At 38.9% G+C, this 25,175-nt stretch overlaps 1 protein-coding gene across 1 annotated transcript in view; it reads right to left on the reverse strand.

Moving 5' to 3' along the window:
• LOC143885435 (kinesin-like protein KIN-UB) overlaps window positions 1-25,175 on the reverse strand; it is a 90,866-nt gene that overhangs the window by 40,982 nt on the left and 24,709 nt on the right. The window contains exons 7-9 of the mRNA XM_077389605.1: window positions 24,226-24,375; window positions 2,160-2,248; window positions 80-283 (exon numbers count right to left, since the gene is read on the reverse strand). Coding sequence (XP_077245720.1) covers window positions 80-283; window positions 2,160-2,248; window positions 24,226-24,375 — 443 coding nt within the window. The remainder of the gene's footprint in view (window positions 1-79; window positions 284-2,159; window positions 2,249-24,225; window positions 24,376-25,175) is intronic.

Below are 25,175 nucleotides of genomic sequence, written 5' to 3' on the forward strand. Positions count from 1 at the left end.
CCAACCATATATTAGTTGACAATTGCATAGAACAAGAGCTTGTACGCAAACAAAATAAAGTAGATATCCAATAACTAACCTCCAACGCATTTGCATAGTTTCTTTCAGCCTCAGAGATCCGATTCTGGGCTTCTATGTTTATTCTCTGAACTTCATCCTCAAAAACTTTCTGCTGCCTTTCATGTTCTGCAATTACTTTGTCTAATTGTATGTCAAGTCTTCTAGCCAAGCTTTTGTAGTCAAATTCTTCTTTTAGCTTCACCATATTCTCCACTTTCATTGCCTACGAGATAAAAAGCTTCAGTGTCTCTTTAATCATAAGAATATCTCTTCAACAATTTCTGATACAACATTAAGTTTGAACAAATTCCAAAAGAAGGTTACTAAATTATTCAGATAACAGAAGCAAAACCTTAAAGTACAGGATGTCTGGGCATAAGAAAAATTAAGCCTAAACTTTTGGCTGGAACAAGTAGTCTAGAAAAAGAAATTGATGCCATAAAATCAGTCAGTGTAACGACAGTTGTAATAGAAACAAGATATGCAAATACAAATGTGTAAGAACAAATTCTTCCAGTAAGGGTGCCTTCCAATTGACGTAAAACTCGGTAAAATAAAGTATTACGCCATTACCCACATTCATGGGTTGTTCCAATCCTCATAAAACTTTGTTTTTCCTCACTTGCCCCGAATTAAAATTCCAAAAGTCATACTTGACGTTCGACGGCCGTAATCTTTTTTCTCACATTTAGGTGGTAATTAAATTCCAAAATGTGAGACCTAGCCCTTCTCGCCTTCGCTTCCACTCCTCTTGCACCTTCCCCGTCTCTCCATCTCGTTCTTTCCGTCCATCATCTCCAGCCGGATGCTACAGTTTTTATACTTTTTTAACACTCCCCCTCACGGGTGGCCCCTCTTTTTAGGGCTGGCCTACACGTGGCACATGTGGCCCCACTTTTTGGGTTGGCCATTGCATGTGGATTTTTTGCCAGCAAGGAGTTTTGAACTCAGGCATTTGCTTTGACACTGTTAAAGTATAAAAGATAAATAACACCTTTCTCCAACAGCTTAAGCTTTTGGAGAAGTTGGTAAGTTAACATGGTATCAGAGCCCTAGGGTTTCTGATCCCTAGGGATTACCTTCAGCCTTCATCTTCTCCATACCTAAATCCTAACCCTAACCCTAATCTCTCTCCCTCACCTCCATCTCTCTCCCTAACCCTAACCCTAACCCAACCCCCACACCACGCCTCTCCAGCCCCACCTCCTCCCGCCCCTCGTCCCACACCACGCCTTTCCTTGTTTCGCACATTTCTTTATTGCTCAAGAGGGGCTGAATGAAGAGAAATGGATCAAAGACCATTTAAAATTCACACAGTAGAGTTTGAAATTTGTTTTGCAGTTTTGCTAAAGCTCTATAGTATCCGTTCATGTAATTATATTACAGTGTAAGGTGTGATCACAATAGACATGCCTGCCTAAAGTCATCAATCAGACCAAATTTCATTGTATCAGAACAATAACAAAACCCTTGAGCAGTGCAACCCTTTAAAATTGTTGTAAAGCAATAGATGTCGAGGTTGTCTGTCACTCTGACTTCCTTTGGCCTCTAAGTCATGACACACTGACAACCCCTTCCACATCAGTTTTCCTCAACCAGTTATCTCTCTCTCTCCAATTGGCAATTTCCTCGAGGATTTTATAGATCACTATTTCAAGTGCATACTGCAAACATTGAAATTAAACTACGAGTCCTTTCAACAGTAACATAGCATGCAAACATCTAAATTAAACTCTGCAAATATCTAAATTAAACTGCAAGACATTTTACATAAACATAGTATCATATCAAAAAAAAGTTACAAAAAGAGGTTCTCCAGATATTAAAAGATTAAGGGAAAAAAGAATACAGCAAAGACAAGATGTAACGTTTTCTTTTGTTGGAAGTTATAAGCAAACATATAGAGAGGCTATGTTTCATTTTGCTTCTGAAGAAGACATAATCCCTGCTATGAATTGCACACAACATAGAATAAGAGATAGGGCATCATATGACCAAATCTTTGAATACGCGTCTTGAGTATTCAGTAGAAATTACAGAGTACACAAAACAATATCAGAGAAACAAAACATAGTGAAACTACGATCTGACAAACTCACCCTTTGTCCAAACATTATTGTACTTGCAGTTTCTCCTCGATGGCGTGGAGATGGGCCGATCGTTACAACCAGTGAAGTCCTTGCAGTGCCTGGATATTACAACAGGTCAGGCAACAGATATGTGCCAGATAACATAAGTTAAGCATATCATGGATGTGTCGATCATAAATCCACTAATCCAATCCACATACTCTAAATGTTAGTGTACATGAAGTCGGAAGACAATAATCAAATACCCGGCAACCATAAATAAATATTCGGTAGAACCAAATGATGTCTGACAACTATGACAAGTGTCCAACAACAGTCTGTGTATTCTGCAATTATTAACCATGTCCCAACAATGATAATGGCACCCCTGAGTTGAGTAAATGAGCAAACAATCAACCATTTTCTATTTCAACAGTAAAAATAGATAGATCTAGAATGATATTGCACCCAAGGATTTATTACGAATAGCAAAAACCACAAATAACAATTAACAACTATTTGATGATGCTCCGCAACAGGTAATAGAACAAACAAGAAAATAAACAGTTGCTACCAAAACAAGATCCACAATGATTATAGTATCACATGAAAATCATCAAAACAAGGTGTGAAGAAAGCGGACGCTCAATTGTAGAAGAAATCAAAGGGCAGTCCAAATCTGACGAGGAAAATGTGATAATCTGCTGCAACTCTCCACATGTAGGTAGTGGTTGGATAGGATCTCACCAACATAGGGATGTCAACAATGCAAGCATGTTCATAGAAAAGATGGGATCTCACCTATGTCGGTACGTAAGCCGTGAAAAGATATTTATATACACCTCTAACTCAGTACCAAAGGGATGACAAATCCAATGCCCAATGCACCCAGATTCAAACTAATGGGAAACCATTGCTTCCATAAGGAGATCAGCTGCATTAGCTGCCTAAACTCCAACAAGCAGACAGTATCCAAAAGTTGGTTTGTAAAGTTCACGAAAACCCCAAAGACTAAGGATGGGCCTCTTAAAAAAATACATATCGGGGATAGAGCAATTTTTTCACAAGAAACACTAGGAAAAACGAGACTAAGAACTCATAATCAGGTATGCGAACAGGAGGCCCTCTATCAACTAACATTCTATTAACTGATAAACTACAATAATAAATAAAATGTCGACATACAAATGTTGCCTCGTGGTTAAAAACTAGTAGTCTCTAACATTCTTTAATTATTTTTTTTTGAAAATTGACAATTTTCATTAATATTAAGTTTAGCAATCAGGACCAGTAGTCCCATCCTGCAATTACAAAATATTAAGGCAGACCGACATGCCGGATCCAGTCCAAAGAGATAAGTGGATCATAGACATTGGTTTGAATACATCCATGAACTACACAAAAGACATCCCTATACTGCACAAAAGACAAAAAGACCATATCCTGTACATCTTCTAGCATCCACAAAGTATGTACCATCTAGACAACATGAGTCCACCACTACTACTTAGCCACCATCCAAGGATCTTGGAACATCATCTTGCAAGACTGTGGTGTTACCCCCATTGAACTGAACTCTTTCAAGTTCCAGCATCCCCAAAAAAACCTAGTTATAAGAGTAACTGTTATACCTTCATTTTAAAGGGTTGATTCCAGCACCCCTGGTTAGTTCACTCTTGATTTCAGCTTCCACTCTCCCTACAACCATTTCCTCTATATGGAATCGGTTTCTCTAAGGGTTCTTCTTTGACATCAGCTTATGGGTCATCCTCTTTGGCTATTTCGATTGCATCCGCTGCAGATCCCGCTTGCATCAACCAGAACATTTCTCTAGTCTTTCCTATGTTTTCCTGATATGACATCCCTAATACATCACACATTGTCAGGAAATCATTAAAGCCTTGCGAGTCTGGGTTCCCAAATTTGTCCACAATGTTCAAGAGCAAAATTCCTTTTTCCTTTATCTAGCCTATCTAGAGTCTTAGACTGCTTTAGTTGACCCTGTTCAACCCTTGGACTTCCTGACGCTAAGCCCTGAAAATCTTCACCCAGATTTGTTCGCTTTGATTCCAAATTTGCAATCGCTGATTGTTTTTCCTCCTCCCATAACTAAGGGTGTCAATTTTGGCTCGGGCTCGGAAAGCTCGCTCGAGCTCGGCTCGAATCCTTAACGAGCCGAGCCGGCTGGCCAGGCTCGTTAAGCTTAACAAGGCTCGTTAAGAATTTAATATATTTAAATATATTTTATATATTAATATATACACTAAAAGGGTTGTCCAGGTAGTGAAAGGGGGAGGCAAAATATGTCACTTCTTTTTTGGAACCCCATTTGTTACTTGGACCACCCCCCGTAGTGTAAAAAGAGTAATCAAATTACACTAGAAAGGGCTGTCCAGGGAAGATGAGGGTGTGAACTTAATATAACCCGAGCTCGATAAGGCTTGCGAGCCGCTCGCGAGCCTGGCCGAGCCTGACCGAGCCGAGCCCGAGCCCAGCTTTTGAGCTTAACGAGCCTGCCAAGCTCGGCTCGGCTCGGCTCGTTTACACCCCTACCCATAACCGTCTTCGCGTTCGTCTTTCTTTTTCCAGCAACTTTTTGCAGATGGGCAGATTACGACGGGGTGTATGAAGTTCCTCCCCACTGATCATGGTGAGATGGGAAGAGGGAGCACCCATGCTTTGAATTGCTTCCCGATCTTTCAACCATTGTTTCTTTAGTAGAGAAATTAGCACCTCAGTTGGCGTGGGAGATTCCTTCCTTGCCAATTTTTCATTATATTTAAGAATCTTTAGGAGCTCAAAGTCTTCGTCCACCAAAGTAGATTCGCCCCCCTACATTACTGGGGCCTTCAAGACATGCTTTTTCAGACATAACTGGACCAGAAGAGGGTTGTAGGATTCTCAATTCATGGAGGCTTTCTGAGTGAGGCTTTTCTTCCTAACCCCTTTTTAGGATGGGCACATTTGATTTTCCAACCCAAAGATTAAAGCCCGCCGCGTGTAGCCAAGACGCGGACATTCGGTCCAGAACCTTTTGTAAGACTATATTTGCGCCCACGTGTAATTTTAATATCAGGGCTCAAATTCGATCTAAAAAATCTATCTTTTAATTTAAGGGCCTTCCGCTCCTCAGCAGAATTAAAGGTGGAGAATTCCACAAATTCTTTTCCACCCGCCTTGCCGTTTGAGCCACGTGACGCTTTCCTTTTTTACTTCGTAGTACATGGCAAGGTCACGGGTCCCATCAGGGCCTTCCTACTCCCTGACGAGACAATGACAGGATCTAGGGAATCACGAGGGTAGGTGGGGATTTCAAAATTTGAAAGTAGGGCCACCAAATCCAATTCAGGTCTGGTGGCCACGGCCATAGATTCCGGTAAGCGAACCTCTACCGGAGAGCCTTTATCAGTGAGAGATTGTTCGATATTCCCAAAAAGATGAAGGTTGTCTTTACTGCTAATCAAGGTTTAAAATTTAGGTTTCGGTAACCGTTTCGGACCCCACCAAAAACCGAAATTTCGGATTTCGCCGAAATTTCGGTCCGAAATTTGGGAATTTGATTTGGTTCCAAATTTCGAAATTTCGGACCGAAATTCCAAAATTTAGGGCCGAAATTTTGTAACACATTTTTTTTTAATAAATAATGTCATTAAACCGAAATTTCAGACCGAAATTACCGAAATCCGAAATTTGGTAAATGGCGAAAAATTGAATTTCAGAATTTTTCGATTTCGGTCTCGACCGGTATCCGAAATTTCGGATTTCGGTCGAAATTTTAAACCATGCTGCTAATCTCTCCCACAACCGACAAGGCCAAAGAATTAATACTGTCTTCAGACACGACTTTGATTCCCACCGAGTAAATGGTGGAATCTACCCTTAGATTAATTGAACGAGGGATGGAATTCCAGACAGGGGAAATAACCAGGGTAGAGGCAAAAGTCAGACAATGAAAGTGATTACCAAAAAGCTGGGTCTCAAGGACCTGACCCAGATGCGATCTCAAAATTTCCACCGTGGCAGAGGACCAAGCATGAAGAGGGATATTATAAATCTTAAACGAACAGTTCTAGCTCCCGAATTATACGCAGGGAACCAAGGTTTGAGCAAGGAGAGGAATTCCCCAAAAGATTGCCCCCCACGCCGGAGAACGGTCAAAGCTTGGGCTTCCGAAGAGAAGCAGAAGAGGATCTCCACAGGATTGATGGCAAAAGGTTTTTTCAGGTCAGGGATGACCCAGAATTTCTTGGCCCAATCCCAGATATCCTCTACAAGCCAGGATCCAGATTTCAAATTTCCAATAAGACATGTTTTGAGATGTCTTTTTCTTTCTTCCACCACTAACATCGAGATCTCCAGACAACCATTCTCTTCTCGGGGAGCCACTTGGGCTGCTTGGGTCTCCAAACTAGATTTGAATTGTCCTTATTACGGGGAAGTAAGCATTTCCTGCAGACGGTACGTGTACCAAAGTTCCTGTAATTGCATTTTGAACATAACCAGTCGCTCCCATTCGAGAGACCTCTGCGATATGATTCCACTGCTCGCCGACCAGGGAACTCCCTAACTCCAAAATCCAATCTCCTTCCCCTAGTATCCCAGTCCTCCAAGCTTCCCAATGAACCCGCATGTGATCTCGGCGGATACCATTGGGCCCAATGGGGCCTCTCCAAATCAGTCTCCTGCCCAAAAGAGAATAAGGATCTTCTACAACAGGAGTTGGAGATCCCAAGCGATTCAAAAACTTCCATAACCGATTAGCCTCCATCCAAGCAGGCCAGATAGGGCTCCGAAACTCGCTCAAGGTTAATACCACAATCACATACTAATCCAGGAGGTTGATGGAACCCCAAGGGTCCCGCAGGGAAAGTCCTCCGACCCCTGAATACTTCCCTCCGACCCCTGAATACTTCCCTTATGGTCATCTGCTTCCCTCCGACCCCTTAATTTTATTTTAAACAATTGGAACCTTTTTTTCTAACATTCTTTAATTAATAATAATTAATAATATTTTTTATATTTTAGTACAACATTAAAAATGAGAGAGCACCGCTTAAGATGGTTTGGGCATATCCAACATAGGACTTTGGATGCTCTAGTGAGAAGTGACTTGTGCCAAATTGATGGAGTAAAAAGAGGAAGGGGCAAACCAAAAACAACTTGGGCAGAAACAGTGAGGAAAGACTTGATGGCTAGGAACATAACAGAGAACATGACCTTGGATAGGAGAGAATGGAAGAAAATGATCCATGTAGACAAACCCAACTAGTCTCACAATTAGACTTAGTCAATTTGAGCTGGGTAGATTCTTTCACCTTCTTCATGAAAATTTTCTAAAGGATTCATTAGCCGACCCCAACTAGTCTGGGACAAAGGCTTAGTTGAGTTGAGTACAATATTATAGATTAAATTGTTTATCGGCATACATATATGCATATATATAGGTAGTTTTTATAGTGTATCCATGCATAGGTGCATGTATTTTATGAAAACTAAAATGGGGCAATTTGTTCTAAAATATAAACTATTCCTTTGTTGTGCCCCAATGCGAATAGCTTGTACCCTGAAAATCATCTTCATTGGAGATGCGCAATGCCCATAGAACAATCGCATATCCCTTTACAGTGGAGTTCCATGCTGTCGATGGAATCCCCTAGTAGAGTCTCATCACCTAAACCTTTGCCCTCAAGCATCCAATGCCCCCCTATTATTAGTTAGATCGCTAATATAATCCCAGTCCATCCCAGGTTCATCTAGTTATTTCTACCATACTCTATTTTATTGGATCTATATACCATTGATTCAATCAAATACACTCATTCCAATTAAGAATTGGAATGGGTTTCTAATGTGAACCCTTGACAGCAGAGAGAGAGAGAGAGATAAAGAATCAAGATCAAGAAAAGGGAACCAAGATCACGAAAAGTGATCAAGACCAAGATCAAGTTCAAGAAGGGAGATCAAGATCAAGAAAAGAGATCAAGATCCGAAACAGAGATCAAGATCAAGAAAAATGACCAATATCAAGAAACGAGATCAAGATAAGAGATCAAGATCAAGAAGAGTGATCAAGATCAAGAAAAAGAAAAAGATACAGAAAGGACAGCGGTTTATAAACCCAACTGGGAAGGGTGAGAGAAGTGATGGGAGAAAAGATGAGACAATAAAGAAAGAGAAATATGAGTTTGGCGATAGAAAAGTGACCTAATATGAAGCATCACACTTCAAAAGGCATAACACACACACACATAGAGAGAGAGAGTCAACAGTTCCTACGCTCGAGCTCAGATAGCATATCTGCACTAGAGTGCAGGAAACAAGGGTGGGCCCACATTTTTTGGGTGATCCTAAGCATTCATTTGAAAGGCCCCATCATGGATTGGGTGTATACCAAAACTCAGCTCCATTGGATCATCCAAGGGTGTCCATTTGTGGGTGAGAAAATGGACAGATATTGTTTGTCCACAAATCTGCCCATTTTTTCGCACCACAAATGGAAGGGTTAGGTCGATCCAATGGAGCTGATTTTTTGTACACACCCCATACATGATGGGGCCTTTCAAATGAATGCTTAGGATCACCCAAAAAATGTGGGCCCACCATGTTTCCTGCACTCTAGCGCAGATAAGCTTATCTGCCCTCGAGCGCAGGAACTGTTTCCTCACTAAAGTATATAACTTATCTACTCCCTAAGGCCCTATATATGAGAAAATAGTTCTTGTGCTTATCTGCGCTCGAGTGCAGAAAACATGGTGGGCTCACATTTTTTAGGTGATCCTAAGCATTCATTTGAAAGGTCCCATCATGGATGGGGTGTGTACCAAAAATCAGCTCTATTGGATCATCCCACAAATGGGCATATTTGCGGACAAACAGTATCTATCCATTTTCCACCCCACAAATGGACACCCTAAGATGATCCCATTGAGCTAATTTTTGGTATACACCCCATCCAAGATGGGGCCTTTCAAATGAATGCTTAGGATCACGCAAAAAAGGTGGGCCCACCCTTGTTTCCTGAACTTGAGCGCAGATAAGCTATCTGCGCTTGAGCGCAAGAACTGCTCTCTCTCCCTCCCTATAAATATATATAAGAGTTCCTACTCCCTAGAGTAGATAACTTATCTACTCCCTAAGCTTAAAATACAGTAGGGGCCACATTATTTGGGCAATGCAAACCATTCATTTGATGGGCCCTCACATAGATATGGTCTACCCAAAAAATCAGTTCCATAGGATCATTCCAACCCTTCGATTTGTGGAGGGAAAAATGGACGGGTAAACCTTCACAAATCTGTCCATTTTTCCCCCACAAATCTAAGGGTTGGGATGAACCTATGGAGCTGATTTTTTGGACACCCTATCTATGTGAGGCCCGATCAAATGAATGCTTTGGATCACTCAAACAATGTGCCCCCATTGTTTTTTAAGCCTAGGGAGTAGATAAGGTATCTACTCTAGGGCGTAGGAACTCTCTCTCTCTCTCTCTCTCTCTCTCTCTCTCTCTCTCTCTCTCTCTCTCTCTCTCTCTCAATATATATATATATATATATATATATATATATGAGGAAAGTGTTGGTGAGCTTAAGCGTCCCAATCACATGGGTCCCACATTTTCTGTGGTGATCCAAACCATTCATTTGCAAGGCCCTATCATAGATAGGGTGTGTACCAAAAATCAGCTCCATAGGATCATCCTAACCCCTCCATTTGTGGAGGACAAAAATGGGTAGATTTGTGGACAAATAATGTCTGTCCATTTTGACCTCCACAAATGGATGGGTTAGGATGATCCTACGGAACTGATTTTTGGTACACACCCTATCTATGATAGGGCCTTGCAAATGAATGGTTTGGATCACCACAGAAAACGTGGGACCCATGTGATTAGGCGCTTAAGCTCACCAACACTTTCCTCATATATATATATATATATATATATATATATATATATATATATATAGCATAAGAGAAAAGGAGAGAATTATTTGAATTTCTCCCAAAATTCTATGAGAATTACACATCACCTGTTTTTACTTTTTTTAACAAAGGCTCCCATTCAACCCACATATTTTCAATCCTACCCCCTCCTTTATGCTTTTTAACAAAGGCACCCATTAAAGCCACATAATTTCAATCCTACCCCCTCCTTTATGGTTTTGTAATAAAAAAGGTGGACAAAGTCAACATAGTGACTTGCAAAATTACGGATTGGGTACATATGTTACATAATACTACGAATTTTTGTGAACATATTACATAATACTACGGATTCAGGACTCCTTTCAAAATATTGACGAATTCCGGGCACCTTAAGAGGAACCACATACTATGGAAACCTCTATATATTGGAGGGCTAGGATCAGCCTATGGAAATGATTTCACGAGCACAGCCTATTTCTGTTGTGTTCCATCACATGGACGGTTTGGATCATCCTATGATGTGGTCCGTACAGTTCTTTGTCGGCCTGTGCATCGCACGGGGTTTTTTACTAGTGTGTGTGTGTGTGTGTGTGTGTGTGTGTATATATATATATATATATATATATATATATATATATATATATATATATATATATATATATATATATATATATATATATATATATATATATAAGTTAAAAGGAATCCTGCACGCGGGGAGTGCCGCCACGTGGCACTCTGTATCCTGTATATTAGCAAAGCCTTTACTCCCCCAATCGTTTTTTCCCATCGTTTCCTAATTACACGTTTTCAGTTACTCATATATAGAAACCGCATTTTCGGATTCTACCACTCCACATTTCCCTCTACCACACGAAACCTAATTATAAGTTCTCCTCCTAAAATCTCTCTCTATTCCAATCTCTACCCAAAATCACTCTCTCTAAAGTGTGCGACTAAAATTTCAGAATTACAAGTGCTCCCCCTAAAATCTCTAACTCTATTCCAATCTGACGTAGGACACTAGCATTAGTTTCTTTATTTCTTTCCCATTAGGATTAGTAACTTTCTTTGGGTAGAGATTTTTTTAGTTGGCAAGATTATTATTATAATTATAATTGATTTATTTATGTAATAGGATTTAGTTTCTTGTTTTTAGTTTCTTGTTTTTCTATAAATATGAGAGCATGTATGAGGAAAACAATCAATCATGGAATAATATCAAAGACGTTTTGTCTCTCTATCCCTCTCTTTTTCTTCTCCCCTTTCCTAGTGGATTCTAGGGTTCTTCTTCTTCTTCCTAGAAGATTCTAGGGCAATCTTCAGATTGTACTCTTCAGGTACGATTCCCGTTTGATCCGCTGCATTACAATCTCTACCCAAAATCACTTCCTCTGTCTCCCTAAAATATCTCCCATCTCTTCATAAACCGCTAAATGATGGCGGAGGCTCGAATGGTTCGATTTCCTCTTTCTTTTTGATGAAAAAATAGTATTTGCCAATTTTGAATGGTTTTTTTTTTTTTCCTTTTTTTTCCCATTGCAAAGGAAGATGGAGCAGTGGATCTTGAATTTCTTTGGAGTTCCTTGCATCACTTGATCTTTTACCAAAGACCTGGTGCCCCCTTCATCTGTTTATCTTTTTAATTAAATATCAGATATTCATGCTCGATTGTTCTTCTCATTGTGGTAATTTTTCACAGAGCACTTCAGAAAGGTTGATTTTGGATAATGATTTTTTTGTATCTGATTAAAAACTCTACAATTGACTCAATTGCATGATGATGTGGGTGCCTCTGCATTATTCTACCACTCTATTGGTGTTTTCTCCATTTTTTTGTTTTGTGGGTCATTGTGGAAACAAGCAAGAACGGAAGGACAAGCTGGAGGCGATTTCTGTCCGTGTTTCATGAAATTGGCTGTTTTGGAGGATTTAGGTTAGAGGAGATGATGAAGTCGATGGAGTAGGTTTCTTCTATTTTCTATGGCTTCATGGTTGGTTATTGATAGCTTTTCGTTACCGATGAAAACTAAGAGATGGTTTTCTATAGCCTTTTAAACTTCATGGTTGGTTACTGTTCCTTTTACCATTTTCCATCCTAATACATCTACATAATAATACACTCTTTTTACTCATTTTCAGTATTTTGATTTAACTTAGCTTCTTAGGTTTGCGGTTAGTAACTCTTTTTTTCTTATTTTTCCTTTTTCTTCTCTCTGCAACTACTCTCTATTTCTGCTTTTTTCATTTTATAACGTATAAATTTACATGCGGACTCAGATCCATGGCTCCTTTTCATGTCTATGCTTTTAGTTTTTTGTTTACGCTGTACGCACTAACGCCGGCTTTAATTTTTTGCATTTGATTTACATTGATGAAGCAAAACAGGCAGATTGTAGTACTCATGAGAAGTATTACGGATTTAGCCTCATTAATGATGTCAGGAAGTAGACATGGTAATGATGGCTTCATTCTTATGCTTTTCTTTTTGTTTTTTTTCCCTTTGCCATGTTGTTATTTCCTTTGAATCAGTCAGACAACAAAAACCTAAAAGCTCTATTGAATGGAAATGACCACATTCCTATGGTTCATGTGGTCTTCTGGCTTTTCTTTGTTATTCTTAGACTAAAGCTTCCATTATAGTATATGTATTTCATTTGATTCATTACGGAGGATACACTTAATCTTTGTTTGTTTGAAAATTTGATGTGATGGATACCAGCTATGCCAATTTTATGAATGTTGGAGAAAAAATTTATGCCCAGGTTAACCATCGACTTTTTCCTTTTACTTCCCTTTGTCCTGGGATGTTCATGGCAAAAACACTTTAGATTTTGTTTCAGTAAAGCAATTTTAGCATACAATTTTGTTCATGTTGTTGTTGAGTTCCTTTTTATCTTAATGTAATTTGCACATGTCGTTTCTTTTTGTTGTTCAGTTCCTTTTATCCTAATGTAATTTGCACATGGGTAACTCTTTTTTAATTTTTTGGAATGGTGAGACATTAAAAGCACAGTATTTTGTAATACATGAGACCCTTATCAACATTTTTGTTTGCAAAACCATCATATATTTGCTGTAATTAGCTCTTTATTGCTTCCTTTTTTCTATGAAACCTGGATTTTTTATGGGAAAAAAAGTGCTGCTGAATTTTTTGGTATTCATGGATTTTGGTTGGGATCTGTTATTTTTTTACTCTATTCTTCAGTGTGGTTTTGCCTTAATCTAAACACGAGATATTAGTCACCTGTAGTTGGCTTTCAAAGTGCAGCTGATTTGGAGAAGGCTAAAGCCAAAGTTATTGCTAAGCTGCACAATGTTTTGCATGGATTGCGACTACAAGTATAAGAGGCAAACTCAAGGCCTATCAACTAAACATAATAAATTGATTCATTAACTTCTGAGATCGAAAACTTTAAGGTAGATCCAAAAACTCTTATGCTCTGTTTGGTTGCCGGGTTTTTTTTGTTCCTGGGAGTTTTGTGGGAGAGTAAGTTAAATTTTGGTCCCATCCCATGTTTGGTTGCCTTTTAGCACTAGGTTTTTTTTAATCCCACTCTTGTAATGATTACTTGTGGGATGAATTTTTTAATCCCACTTTTGTAATGATTGCCTTTTCATCCCATCCCAAGATAACCCCAGGAACAAAAATAAACCCAGGAATCAAAAATAAGCTTGAGAAGAATTTTTTTCTACCCAACAGTTCAAGCAACCAAACAAAGGTTTTTTTTTTTCCCACCATATCTCCCAGGGTATTTTTCTCTCCCACATACCCAAACATGGGATTTTTATTTTACCAGGATACTTCTAGGACTTTTTTTTTCCCACCTATCTCCCAGGGTATTTTTTTCTCCCACATAACTCTCAGGAACAAAAAAAACCCGGCAACCATACAGAGCATTAAGAGTTCAAATCTGATTTTTTGTACTCAAAATTAATCAATTTCTTGCCTTAAATGTTTTTCATTCAAAAGAGCTTTTTTACATTGTAATTCTGAGTTGTACTCGTATTTTCCATGCCTTTTATCGGGATGTCTCCTGCTTGTGAGATGGAACCTTAGAGCTGCTAGCATTTTTGTTGAAAGCGACCACAAACTTCCTTCTTCTCATCGGTTTATGTGTAGTTTTACTAGGGGTGCGTATTCGGTTCAAACCGAACCGAAAAAACCGAAAAGTTGAAACCGAATATATTTCGGTTACCCAAAATTGGAACCGAAACCGAAACCAGATAGGTGAGGAACCGAACCGAACCGAAATGAAACCGAAAACCGAAATCACTGAAAATCATTAGATTGGGTCATTGGGTATTTTTTCTTACTGAAAATCAAAGTGGGTTTGATGGAGGGTGAATGGAGAAGAAGATGGTTTGATGGAGATTAAAATCAGAAGTGGAGATGGCGGGTAGGGAATATGGCGGCTGTGGAGGATTTTGCCGGATTCCGGCAAGGGTTCCAGGAGAAGAAGGTAGCAAAAGTGGCTGAAAAATGGAGATGGTGGTCGGAAAATGTGCAGAGAATGTGGCGTTGCGCCGGATTTGCAAGGGGCAGTAGTGGTGGCACTCGGGTGGAGACGAAGTTGGCTCGGATCCCTTCTCTGCACTAATACGAAGGTGGCTCCGAGCCATAGTGAAATCTCACCCAAAACCATGGAGGCGAAGGTGGCTCAGATCCCTTCTCTGCACCATAGTGAAATTTCACCCAAAATAATTTTGTTAAAAATTTGTAATGGAGCCATGGAGGTAAAGACTACAAGTCACGTGGATTGTCATAAGTTTGTTGGAGGATGCGAAAACCAGCCCATGGTTTTCAAGAAATGGTATTAGTGCTCAAAAAGTCAAAAGCTGTCAGGAGGCGAAAGCATTTTTAAATTCACTAAAAACAAATGTGCAAAGACCAAAGAGGACAAATAAAAGAGCAAATGGAATCTTAGCAAAAGCCACTATTCGGTTAATCGGGTAGAACCGAATTTTCTTAACAAAAACCGAAACCGAAAACCGAAATTGGGACAAATTATAAACCGAAACCGAACCGAATCATAAAAAACCGAACCGAAATAACCGACCAAATTCGGTTCGGTCGGTTATTCGGCTTTAACCATAGTGAACACCCCTAAGTTTTACAGTCCATAAATTCATGTTTTGACACATCGTTGACATTAGCCTTCACTTGTTAATTAGTCTAAATTATCTAAATTAAAGTACTCTTTCTAGCAAATTAGATTTTTTAGATATCTTTACTTTAATTGGAATGGTCTTAGAATAATTCTTTCTAAAATGTATGAGTTCATATCATAAAATCATATAAATTTGAAATATCTCGCTGATCAAATGAAATACGAATGTGATTTGTATGTTTCGCATTTGTTTCAAGTAATATGGTGATTCAAGTAATACTTCAAGCCCTGCAACTAGTATATATATATATAGCAGAAGAGAAAAGGAGAGAATTTTGTCCATTTAACATGTCAATGTGGATGATTTTTACCGTTTTTTGCCCTCCCCACATATCTGTACATACTATCTATGTGAGGGTAAAAAATGTATGAATGTTCAGAATTATTTGCAAAATCTGTGGCATTAACACCTCGCGGGTAATTTCGAATCTTGATTTGCTAGCCACCTTCTCCAAACGCTATGTCTCGCCCATCCTTTGCAATTGTATGTATTCAGAGATTTGTCTTCTTAGATGTGATGAAAAATTGCACGGAAATACTATTTCTTGAAAGGTTGCTAGCAATAATACGTAAAGAAAGAAGCTAGTAATAATAATCATTACGTAGAAAAGTTTGGGAGGGAAATTACGGACAACGGGTACCTAGATATGACAATTACGGAAAAAAACTACAAAGAAGAGGTATCAAAATATGACCATTACGAAAAAACTACTTTTCCTTATTAATTTTTTGAGAATATTATGAATTCCGCACACCTGTAAAAATATTTACAAATTCCGGGCACCTTCAGACGAACAACAGATTATGGAAACCTCTATAGATTGGAGGGCTAGGATCAGCCTATAGAAATGATTTTACAGGCACAACCTATTGATGTTGTGTTCCATCACATGGACGGTTTGGATCAACCTATGATGTGGTCCGTACAGTTCTTTGTCGGCCTGTGCATCGCACGGGGTTTTTTACTAGTGTGTGTGTGTGTGTGTGTGTGTATATCTATATATATTGATGAGAAAATCCTTCGGTCAAATCCGATCCGATCGAGCACAAGTAAACGAAAAAGTAAAATAAGATACGAAGCCACAAGATGAACACCAACATTTACGTGGTTCGGCCAAGCCTACATCCACGGGTGAGAACACGATCTTCCACTATGAGAAAAACAATATACAAGGATTACAATGGATTAAACCCAAACCCACAAACTCGCAACCCTTCCCTTGTCCTCTCAACCAAGACCATACCCAAGAGTAACCCGAGAGATAACCCAAGAGAAAAAAAACCCCGAGAAGGAACCCCAAGAAGAAACCCACCTCTTATTCCTCTCTCTCTCTCTCTCTCTCTCTCTCTCTCTCTCTCTCTCTCTCTCTCATCACAAGAGGAAGACCTCTTGTGTTTGCCACACACTCTTTGGTCATGCGTATGACCTTTTTTTTTTGCACTCTGCCACCAACCTTGAACCCTACACCTCAGTGAGTATGACAATTATTGCCTCAAACCACTAGAGCATGTAGGCGGTTGCTTTTCTGCATATGACCTTTTATACCTAGGTTTTCTGCAAAACCTAAAAACAACTTTCCTCTTTTTGCTTTTGCTTCCCACGGCATGTGGTGGCAAATAAGGCAACTTTCCCAACATATACATATATATATATATATATATATATATAGAGAGAGAGAGAGAGAGAGGAAAAAGAGTGTGCGGTCGAGCGCACCTAAGCTTAGGTGCGGTCGACCGCACCAAGGGCCCAAACACATGGGTCCCACATTTTTTGTGTTGATCAAAACCATTCATTTGCAAGGCCCCATCATAGATAGGGTGTGTACAAAAAATCAGGTCCATTGGATCATCCTAACCCCTCCAAAAGTGGAGGGCAAAAATGGGCAGATTTGTGGCAAACGGTGTCTGTCCATTTTGACCTCCACAAATGGATGGGTTAGGATGATCCTATAGAGCTGATTTTTTGTACATACCCCATCTATGTAAGGGCCTTTCAAATGAATGCTTTGGATCATCCTAACAAAGTGAGCCCACATGAGTTTGGGGCCCTCAACCGCACCTAAGCTTGGTGCGGTCGACCGCACAATCTTATTCCTCATATATATATATATATATATATATATATATATATATATATATATAAGAAAAGAAAGAAAACTAGAAAGTTCTAAAACCCTAAACAAAAACCTCACTAATGACTGAAATACCCTCTAATGACTTAAATTTCCGTAATACATATGTGAGGCCTATTTAAAAAGCTCATAACTCAAAGAACTTGTGTGATTTTGATGGGAAAAGACCGTAGTACCTCTCCAATAACTTAAAGGACTTAAAACACCTAAAAGACTTAAAAATTAGAATATGGGCCCAAGGATGGTCCCCATCAATGAAGCACGGATACGAGTACGAGGCTCGGGTACGACACAATACGGGTAAGTGGATAAGTGATTTTTTTTAAAAAATAGGAAGCGGGTACGTTGGGGGAACGCTGAATATAATATTTTTTTATATTTTATAATATATTTATAAATTTTAAATTTAAATATTTTGTTAAAGAATTCACAATTTAATTGGAGAACAATCAAATAACAATAATCTCACGAAAATCTAATATTACTTCACCGAAATCTAATTTCACTTATAAGTTGTTAGGTTTTTAATTCCGGGATATATATATATATATATATATATATATATATATATATATATATATATATATAGATATTTTGATATATTCACCTCCCCACTTTTGTTAACTGGGACAAGCCTTCTACTGTAAATCTGTAATTTTCGATTTAATTCAAACTGGGTATGCACCCGATACGTACCCAAACCCCTAAAATGGATTTTCTTTTTATTGGCTGTTTGAGTGCGTACGCGGTACCCACCCAAAGAGTACCCAAGCGCACCCACACCCAATACAGGTGTGTGGGCCTCCGGAGCGTACACGTGCTTCTTAGGTCCCCATCAAACTCCCCCGCTTGAAAATATTTGGCCCCGTCAAACATAATGATTGGCATGATGGATGAGAGTTTGTCGGCTCCGATCCTTGCATAATCTGCAAACAGATCGCCCTTCCAGCGGACTAAGTATTTTGAACACACAAGAAGCATTGGGCAATTGTGTTGTCGGTTTGAAGTAATGTGAACACAAGGTTCACCTTCGATAGAGTCCTTATACCGCGAAAATATAGACTGAAAAAGTCCCAAGTCTTTTGTTTCGTTAGATCTGTAGATCCTCGCTCATGCGCTCCCAATTAAGCAGTGAAAGTTGGGTAGGGATCCAAATACTATGGTCGGTGATTTTTTTTTATTTTTTTTTTTTTGAAAATTAATGGTCGGTGATTTCGTTGTCGCGATATGAAGCTTCTGCTGATTATTATGTCAAACCATCCCCTAGGGGTGGCAATGGGGGCGGGGCCGGATAATGCATTCCTCGTCCCCGTCCCCGCCTCAAGGGAAATTCCCCATCCCCGCCCCGCCCCCACTTTGGGGATTGTGGGGAATCCCCATCCCCGTCCCCACCCCACACACTACAGGAAAAATTGCACGTCCCATCTCCGCCCTTCTATAATAACAATTTCTATTTTTGTAATCCAATCAAACAATTATTAAAGAAGAATTTAAAGTTCCAAACTAAAATATAACATTTTATGGAGGTATTTTCATAATATTAAAGATATATAGGGATATTTATGTAATTTTATAGATAGGGAATACAGGGCGGGGTGGGGCCAGAGCCATCCCCGCCCCCGCCCCCGCCCCCGCCCCCGTTTCGGGGAATTTTTTTAATCCTCATCCCTGCGTGGGGCGGGGCAGATCCTCGTTTTCACGGATTTTATCGCCAACCCTACGTACGCCTCTTCCATGCATGTTGAATATCGTATGTTGCCCTTTTAACCATTAGATATTGTTTGTGAGCTAGCTTTTGACGGAACCACCTCTGAACGATGACTGCTGCTTTCTAAATACCTAAGTAATGTAAGTGAGCCATATATTATCGGAATTGTCATTGGATGATGAGTGTTTTCCTCGTCTGTAACTTGACGTCGAACACTTTCTATGCTATCAATCCTCGTACAAAAGCCTGAATCAGATGACTAAAGTAACTTGTCTCTTGTACACTTGCTTGGCCAGGTACATTCGTCAAGTTTTCTAGATCTTCAGGCAAGCAGATAATTTTATCGCACAAGCTTTGGCTTTCTTCTCTTGAATCATTCTAGCTTATAGTATTTTGCATTCCTAAAAAGTCTTCAAAGAGAACTTTTCCAAAAATAGATTCCTCATGTCACACCAACAAATAAAAACTGGTTTTCCCATTAGACATCGTTTCTTCTTCAATGTTAGCCACCACTTTAAGGCATGCCCGACCAAAGTTGTCCTGGTAATGTAAATATGCTGCCATAAATACGTCTCTAGCGCTTCTACCCAATCAAGAATGCTCGTTCATTAACTCCATAGAATCTTGGTAATGTCTCGAATCCTCAGATGAGCTGGGATCTTCTCTCCATATTCATGCTACCCTAAGTAGCCACTCGAACCTAGGCTCTAGTACCAAACTGATGTGAAGCCATGATAGCCAAGAGGAAGAGAGAGAGGAAGTAGGGAATCAGGATCAAGAGAAGAGAATCAAGTTCAAGAAAAGATATCAAGATCAAGAAGAGAAATTAGAAAAGAGATCAAGATTCGAAAGATAGATCAAGATCAAGAAAAGATATCAAGATAAAGAAGAATGATCATGATCAAGAAAAGATATCAAGATAAAGAAGAACGATCATGATCAAGAAAAAGGGAGAGATAGAGATAGAAAGGAGAGCGGTTTATAAACTCAACCAGGAAGGGTGAGAAAAGTGGTGGGAGAAACGAGGAGAAGATAAAGAAAGATAGAAAGATGCGTTTAGGGATAGAAAAGTGGCCTGATATGAAGCATCACACTTCAAAAGGCATAACATCCACTCGAGAGAGACGGAGAAACTTCAATTCTTTTTTCATTCCATTGCATAGCATTCAAGAAAAATTGCCCTAAGACTTCATATATATAAGAAATGAAAGAAAACTAGAAAGTTCTAAAACCCTAAACCAAAACCTCACTTTTGGACTAAAATACCCTCTAATAACTTAATGACCTAAAATTCTTGGAATACATGTGTGGGGCCTATTTAAAACACTCATAACTCAAAGAACTTATGAGATTTTGATGGGAAAAGACCATAGTACCCCACCTATAACTTAAAGGACCTAAAAAACAACCAAAAGATTTAAAAATTAGAATGTAGCCCAACGGATGGTCCCATCATACTCCCCCGCTTGAAAAGATTTGACCTCGTCGAATATAATGATTAGCATGATGGATGAGAGTTTGTCGGTGGCATAATTTGCAAACAATTGGCCCATCTAGCGGACTACGTATTTCCAGCGCACAAGAGCAATTATGTTGTCGGTTTGAAGTAATGTGAACACAAGGTTCGCCTTTGATACTCCTTATACCGCAAAAAATTAGGGTGAAAAATCCTACTTCCTCTGTTTCCTTAGATCTGTCGATCCTCGCTCGTGAGCTCCCAATTAAGCAGTGAAAGTTTGGTAGGGACCCAAATACTATGAACGGTGATTTTGTTGTCGCAATCTGAAGCTCTTGCTGACTATTATGCCAAATACTATGAACGGTGATTTTGTTGTCGCGATCTGAAGCTCCTGCTAACTATTATGTAGAACCATACGCCTCTTCCATGGATGTTGAATATCATTTGTTGCCCTTCTAACTATCAGCTATTGTTCATGAGCTTGCTTTTGATGGAACCAACTCTAAATGATGACTGTAGCTTTCTAAATCCTTAAGTAATATAGGCAAGCCACATACTATCGAAATTGTAGTTGGATGATGAGTGCTCATCTCATCTATTGCTTGACATTGAACACTTTTCGTGCTATCAATCCTTGTACACAATCCTGGATCTGTATGGCTAAAGTAACTTGTATCTTGTACATTTGCTTGGCTAGGTACATTCGCCAAATTTTCTAAATGTTCAGGAATGCAGCTAGTTTTATCGCACAAGCTTTGGCTTTCTTCTCTCGAATCATTCTAGCTAGTAGTATTTTGCATTCCTGAAAAATAATCGGAGCAAACTTTTCCAAAAATAGATCCTCATGTCACATCAACAAATAACAATTGGTTTTCCCATTATGCGTCATTTCTTCTTCAATGTCAGCCACCACTCCAAGGCATGCCCGACCAAAGTTGTCCTGGTAATGTAAATCATTTGGTCATAGCATAAATACGCCTATAGCTCTTCTACCCAATGAAGAAATTCTCGTTCATTTACTCCATAGAATCGTAGTATGTCTTTAATCCTCGGATCCATGAGCTGGGATCTTCGCGTCATATTGATGCTATCCCAAGCATGGTTTTGATTTCGGCCAAATTTGTAAGATTTACACCGAAGTTTCCACCAAAACTGAAATTGCCACCACAATTCCACCGAAATTTCATTTTCGGCTAAGGCCAAAACTGAAATTTCAAACCTTGATCCCAAGTAGCCATTCGAACCTAGGTTCCGGTACCAAACTAATGTGAACCCATGACAGCCAAAGAGGAAGAGAGAGAAAGGAAGTAGGGAATCAAGATCAAGAAAATGGAATCAAGACCAAGAAAGGAGATCAAAATCAAGAAGAGAAATCAAAAAAGAGATCGAGATCAAGAAAACTTATCAAGATCAAGAAAAGAGATCAAGATCAAGACGAGAGATCCAGATCAAGAAGAGTGATCATGATCAAGAAAAAGAGAAAGATAGAGATACAAAGGAGGGAGGTTTATAAACTTAACCGGCAACGGTGACAAAATAGATGGGAGAAAAGAGAAGATGATAAAGAAAGATGAGTTTAGGGATAGAAAACTGACCTAATATGAAGCATCACGCTTCAAAAGGCATAACATCCGCATGAGAGAGAGAAACTTCAATTCTTTTTTCATTCCATTGCAGCATAGCATTCAAGAAAAATTGCCCCAAGGCTACACACATAAGAAAAGAAAGATAACTAGAAAGTTCTAAAACCCTAAACAAAAACCTCACTTTTGGACTAAAATACTCTTTAATAACTTATGACTTAAAATTTTCATAGTACATATATGGGACTTGTTTTAAACACTCATAACTCAAAGAACTTGTGTGATTTTGATGGGAAAATACCGTAGTGCCACTCCTATAACTAAAGAAATTAAAGAAACACCTAAAAGACATAGAAATTGCCCAAGGATGATCCCCATCAGTTTCCCATTCATTTCTTCAATCACTGATAAGAACAAATAAGTAACATCAGTCTCATGAAAATGAATCATTTTGACGGACTTCCTAAGAATGAATGAAGCCTTAAGTTGCAGTAGACGATCAAGAATACCTTGATCAAAATCTGAGTATTATATTCTCTTCAATTTATAGGTGGGAGGACGGGGACTAAAAAATCAATAAGGTAGAATGATGATGGGCAGCAAGGAGCATACACACACAACTGGACTAGTTTCTTGTTTTAGCATGTGGCATGGTTTTAAATTTCCTCCAAAACCGACACAAAATGACATAAATGTTTCTGTTTCTATCCCCACTGAAATGCTTGTCGAAGCTGAAACACATACCGAAACCAAAATCTTGTGTATTAATGCTATATTATATCAGTATGTGTTACATAATTATATTTATACGAATTGCATGTGAAATGTGGTGTATGTGTTAAGTATAAATATTTATATGAATTAACAGTGAAATGTAGTATGTAGCATATACTGAATTATCATACATGCCTGACAGCTCATGTCACTAGGCGTTCGATGTCGTTAACCCACTATGGATGGCTATCTCGCTTATGTGATGGTTTCTAAGGCTTTTCTTTTTCTATTTCTTTTTTTTTTCTTTTTTTGAAATGATATGGTTTCTATGTAGTTGTGCTTATTCTAGCATTTCTTGAGTTTCATCTTAATATTCTATCATTTGCATATGTTTCCATACGTTTCAATGATTTTAAAAGATCCCATGATTTTAAAATTCTACCGAGATTTCCAACCGATATGTTTTTGTTTCTGTGGAGACCAAAATGTTTCCGTTTCTGTGGCGACTGAAATGGTTCCGTTTCTGAGGCCACAGAAACTGAAATTTAAAACCTTGGCATGTGGTACATGTTGGGGCATATAGGAACCTATCCCATAGATGTGCACCACCATGGATGCCTAGCAAGCCCAAAACCCTCAGCAATTGATGAGACAAATTTGTCTGATTAATAGCGCGTCCATCTTCCCTCTATCAACGTATTTTTTTCCTATTCTATGGCATCTACGCAGGCATAGTCCTGCTGGACTGCCATTCTCGCTATTGTACTGGGACATCTTGTCCCCTCCCATTTTTTCAAATAAATTTACTGTTAATTTTCAAAAAAAAAAAAAAATAGCCTATAGTTATCAAGGGTTCACTATTCAAAAAAAAAAAAAAAAAGTTATCAAGGGTTCACATTCAATAGCAATGATTGACACATGGTGTGCAACTAGTCCAAAAACTCATTTGCTGATGAGATTCCATCTATTACCTTTCAGAAAAAGATTCCATTGATTGCCAAACATTCACATTCAACACAATGATATGTTGCATTTCACAAATTAGTAAGATTTTGGGCCATAGCACATTGGCGGTGGGTCCCATCTAGTGGTGAGGGTTCGGCATGCCAAACATACGTCGTGTTAGAAATAGAATCGCAGCCCCCAGAGACAACAATATATATAGTACAAAAGAATAATACAATACATCTAAAACATGTTTGATCTTAACATAGAATAGCGAAAAATAATAATTAATACTAGCTAAGAACTAACAAAATCTCTTTCAACTGCACATGTTAGTTATTATTAGAGAGCCTACTGTACACTGAAATCATGCGCACAATGTCAAGAGTTGCTTTACGCAATTCGATTTGAAAACAAAGTCATAAAAACGCCAATTAACCTATGCAAGAAGAATAGGTCACCTCCAAAAGAATCTTTAAGCAATCTTGTAAGCTTTGAATCCCGAACAGGCACATGTGGACTGTTCTCTGCTAATGCATTAATGCACTTTCCTAATGCACTGAGTGAAAGATTAATAGACTTAGCTTCCTCTAGTGTATGTCCCTCACTTCCTGCCAAATAAGATAAAAAACTATGAATGCTATAGCATGGTATTAAGTGGTTCAATTCATAGAGTGCAGGCATCAGTATCAGCATGTAAGAGAACTATCTAATGCATGTGGTTCTTGGAACTTAGCATACTCTAAACCTTAGTCATTTGGAAGATTGAATGGACATAACAAAACATTTGAGATACATAATCCCTATGCAACATCATAGTTTAAGACAACAAACCCGACGTTCAGCCAAATAGACATGACAGACTATACCAGAATAAGCAAAAGAGAAAACTAGAGGCAGGACTAAGAAAAAACCAGGCTCCAAAAGAGTAAAAACAGATATTGTTGAATGCAATGTTAAGGAAACCTACTGAGATGACACTTTGGAATTTAATGGCATTACATAATTCATTTTTTGAAAGAAATCTAATGAAAAACCTTAGAAGCAGGAATCTTCCCTCATGGGTGCCGTTCCGGCCCCGGAATCGCGATTTGACGCTCTTTACGAAGGAGCTTAGCGCGACCCCGAAGAGACGGAGACCGCTCCCATGACACTTCCATCATGCTCCTATTACTCCATCAGTCCCACCATCACCAACTTCCTTGCATCAAACTTCGACTCTTCAAAGTACTTCATTGGAGCAAGCACAAAGGCATCTTCAAAAGGCACGAGGAAAGAAGGCATGAAAATGGAGATGATTAGAAATTACTACTTTTTGACGTACTTAAATTTTGAAAGTTATCGTTCAAAAAAATTGAAAGTTATATATGGGGATGGTTAGAAATTACTATTTTTATGTACTTGAATTTTG

The sequence above is a fragment of the Tasmannia lanceolata genome, unplaced genomic scaffold (assembly GCF_043159265.1).
Source record: "Tasmannia lanceolata isolate RefF3 unplaced genomic scaffold, GAP_Taslan_0.1 ptg000008l, whole genome shotgun sequence".
Taxonomy (NCBI): Eukaryota; Viridiplantae; Streptophyta; class Magnoliopsida; order Canellales; family Winteraceae; genus Tasmannia; species Tasmannia lanceolata.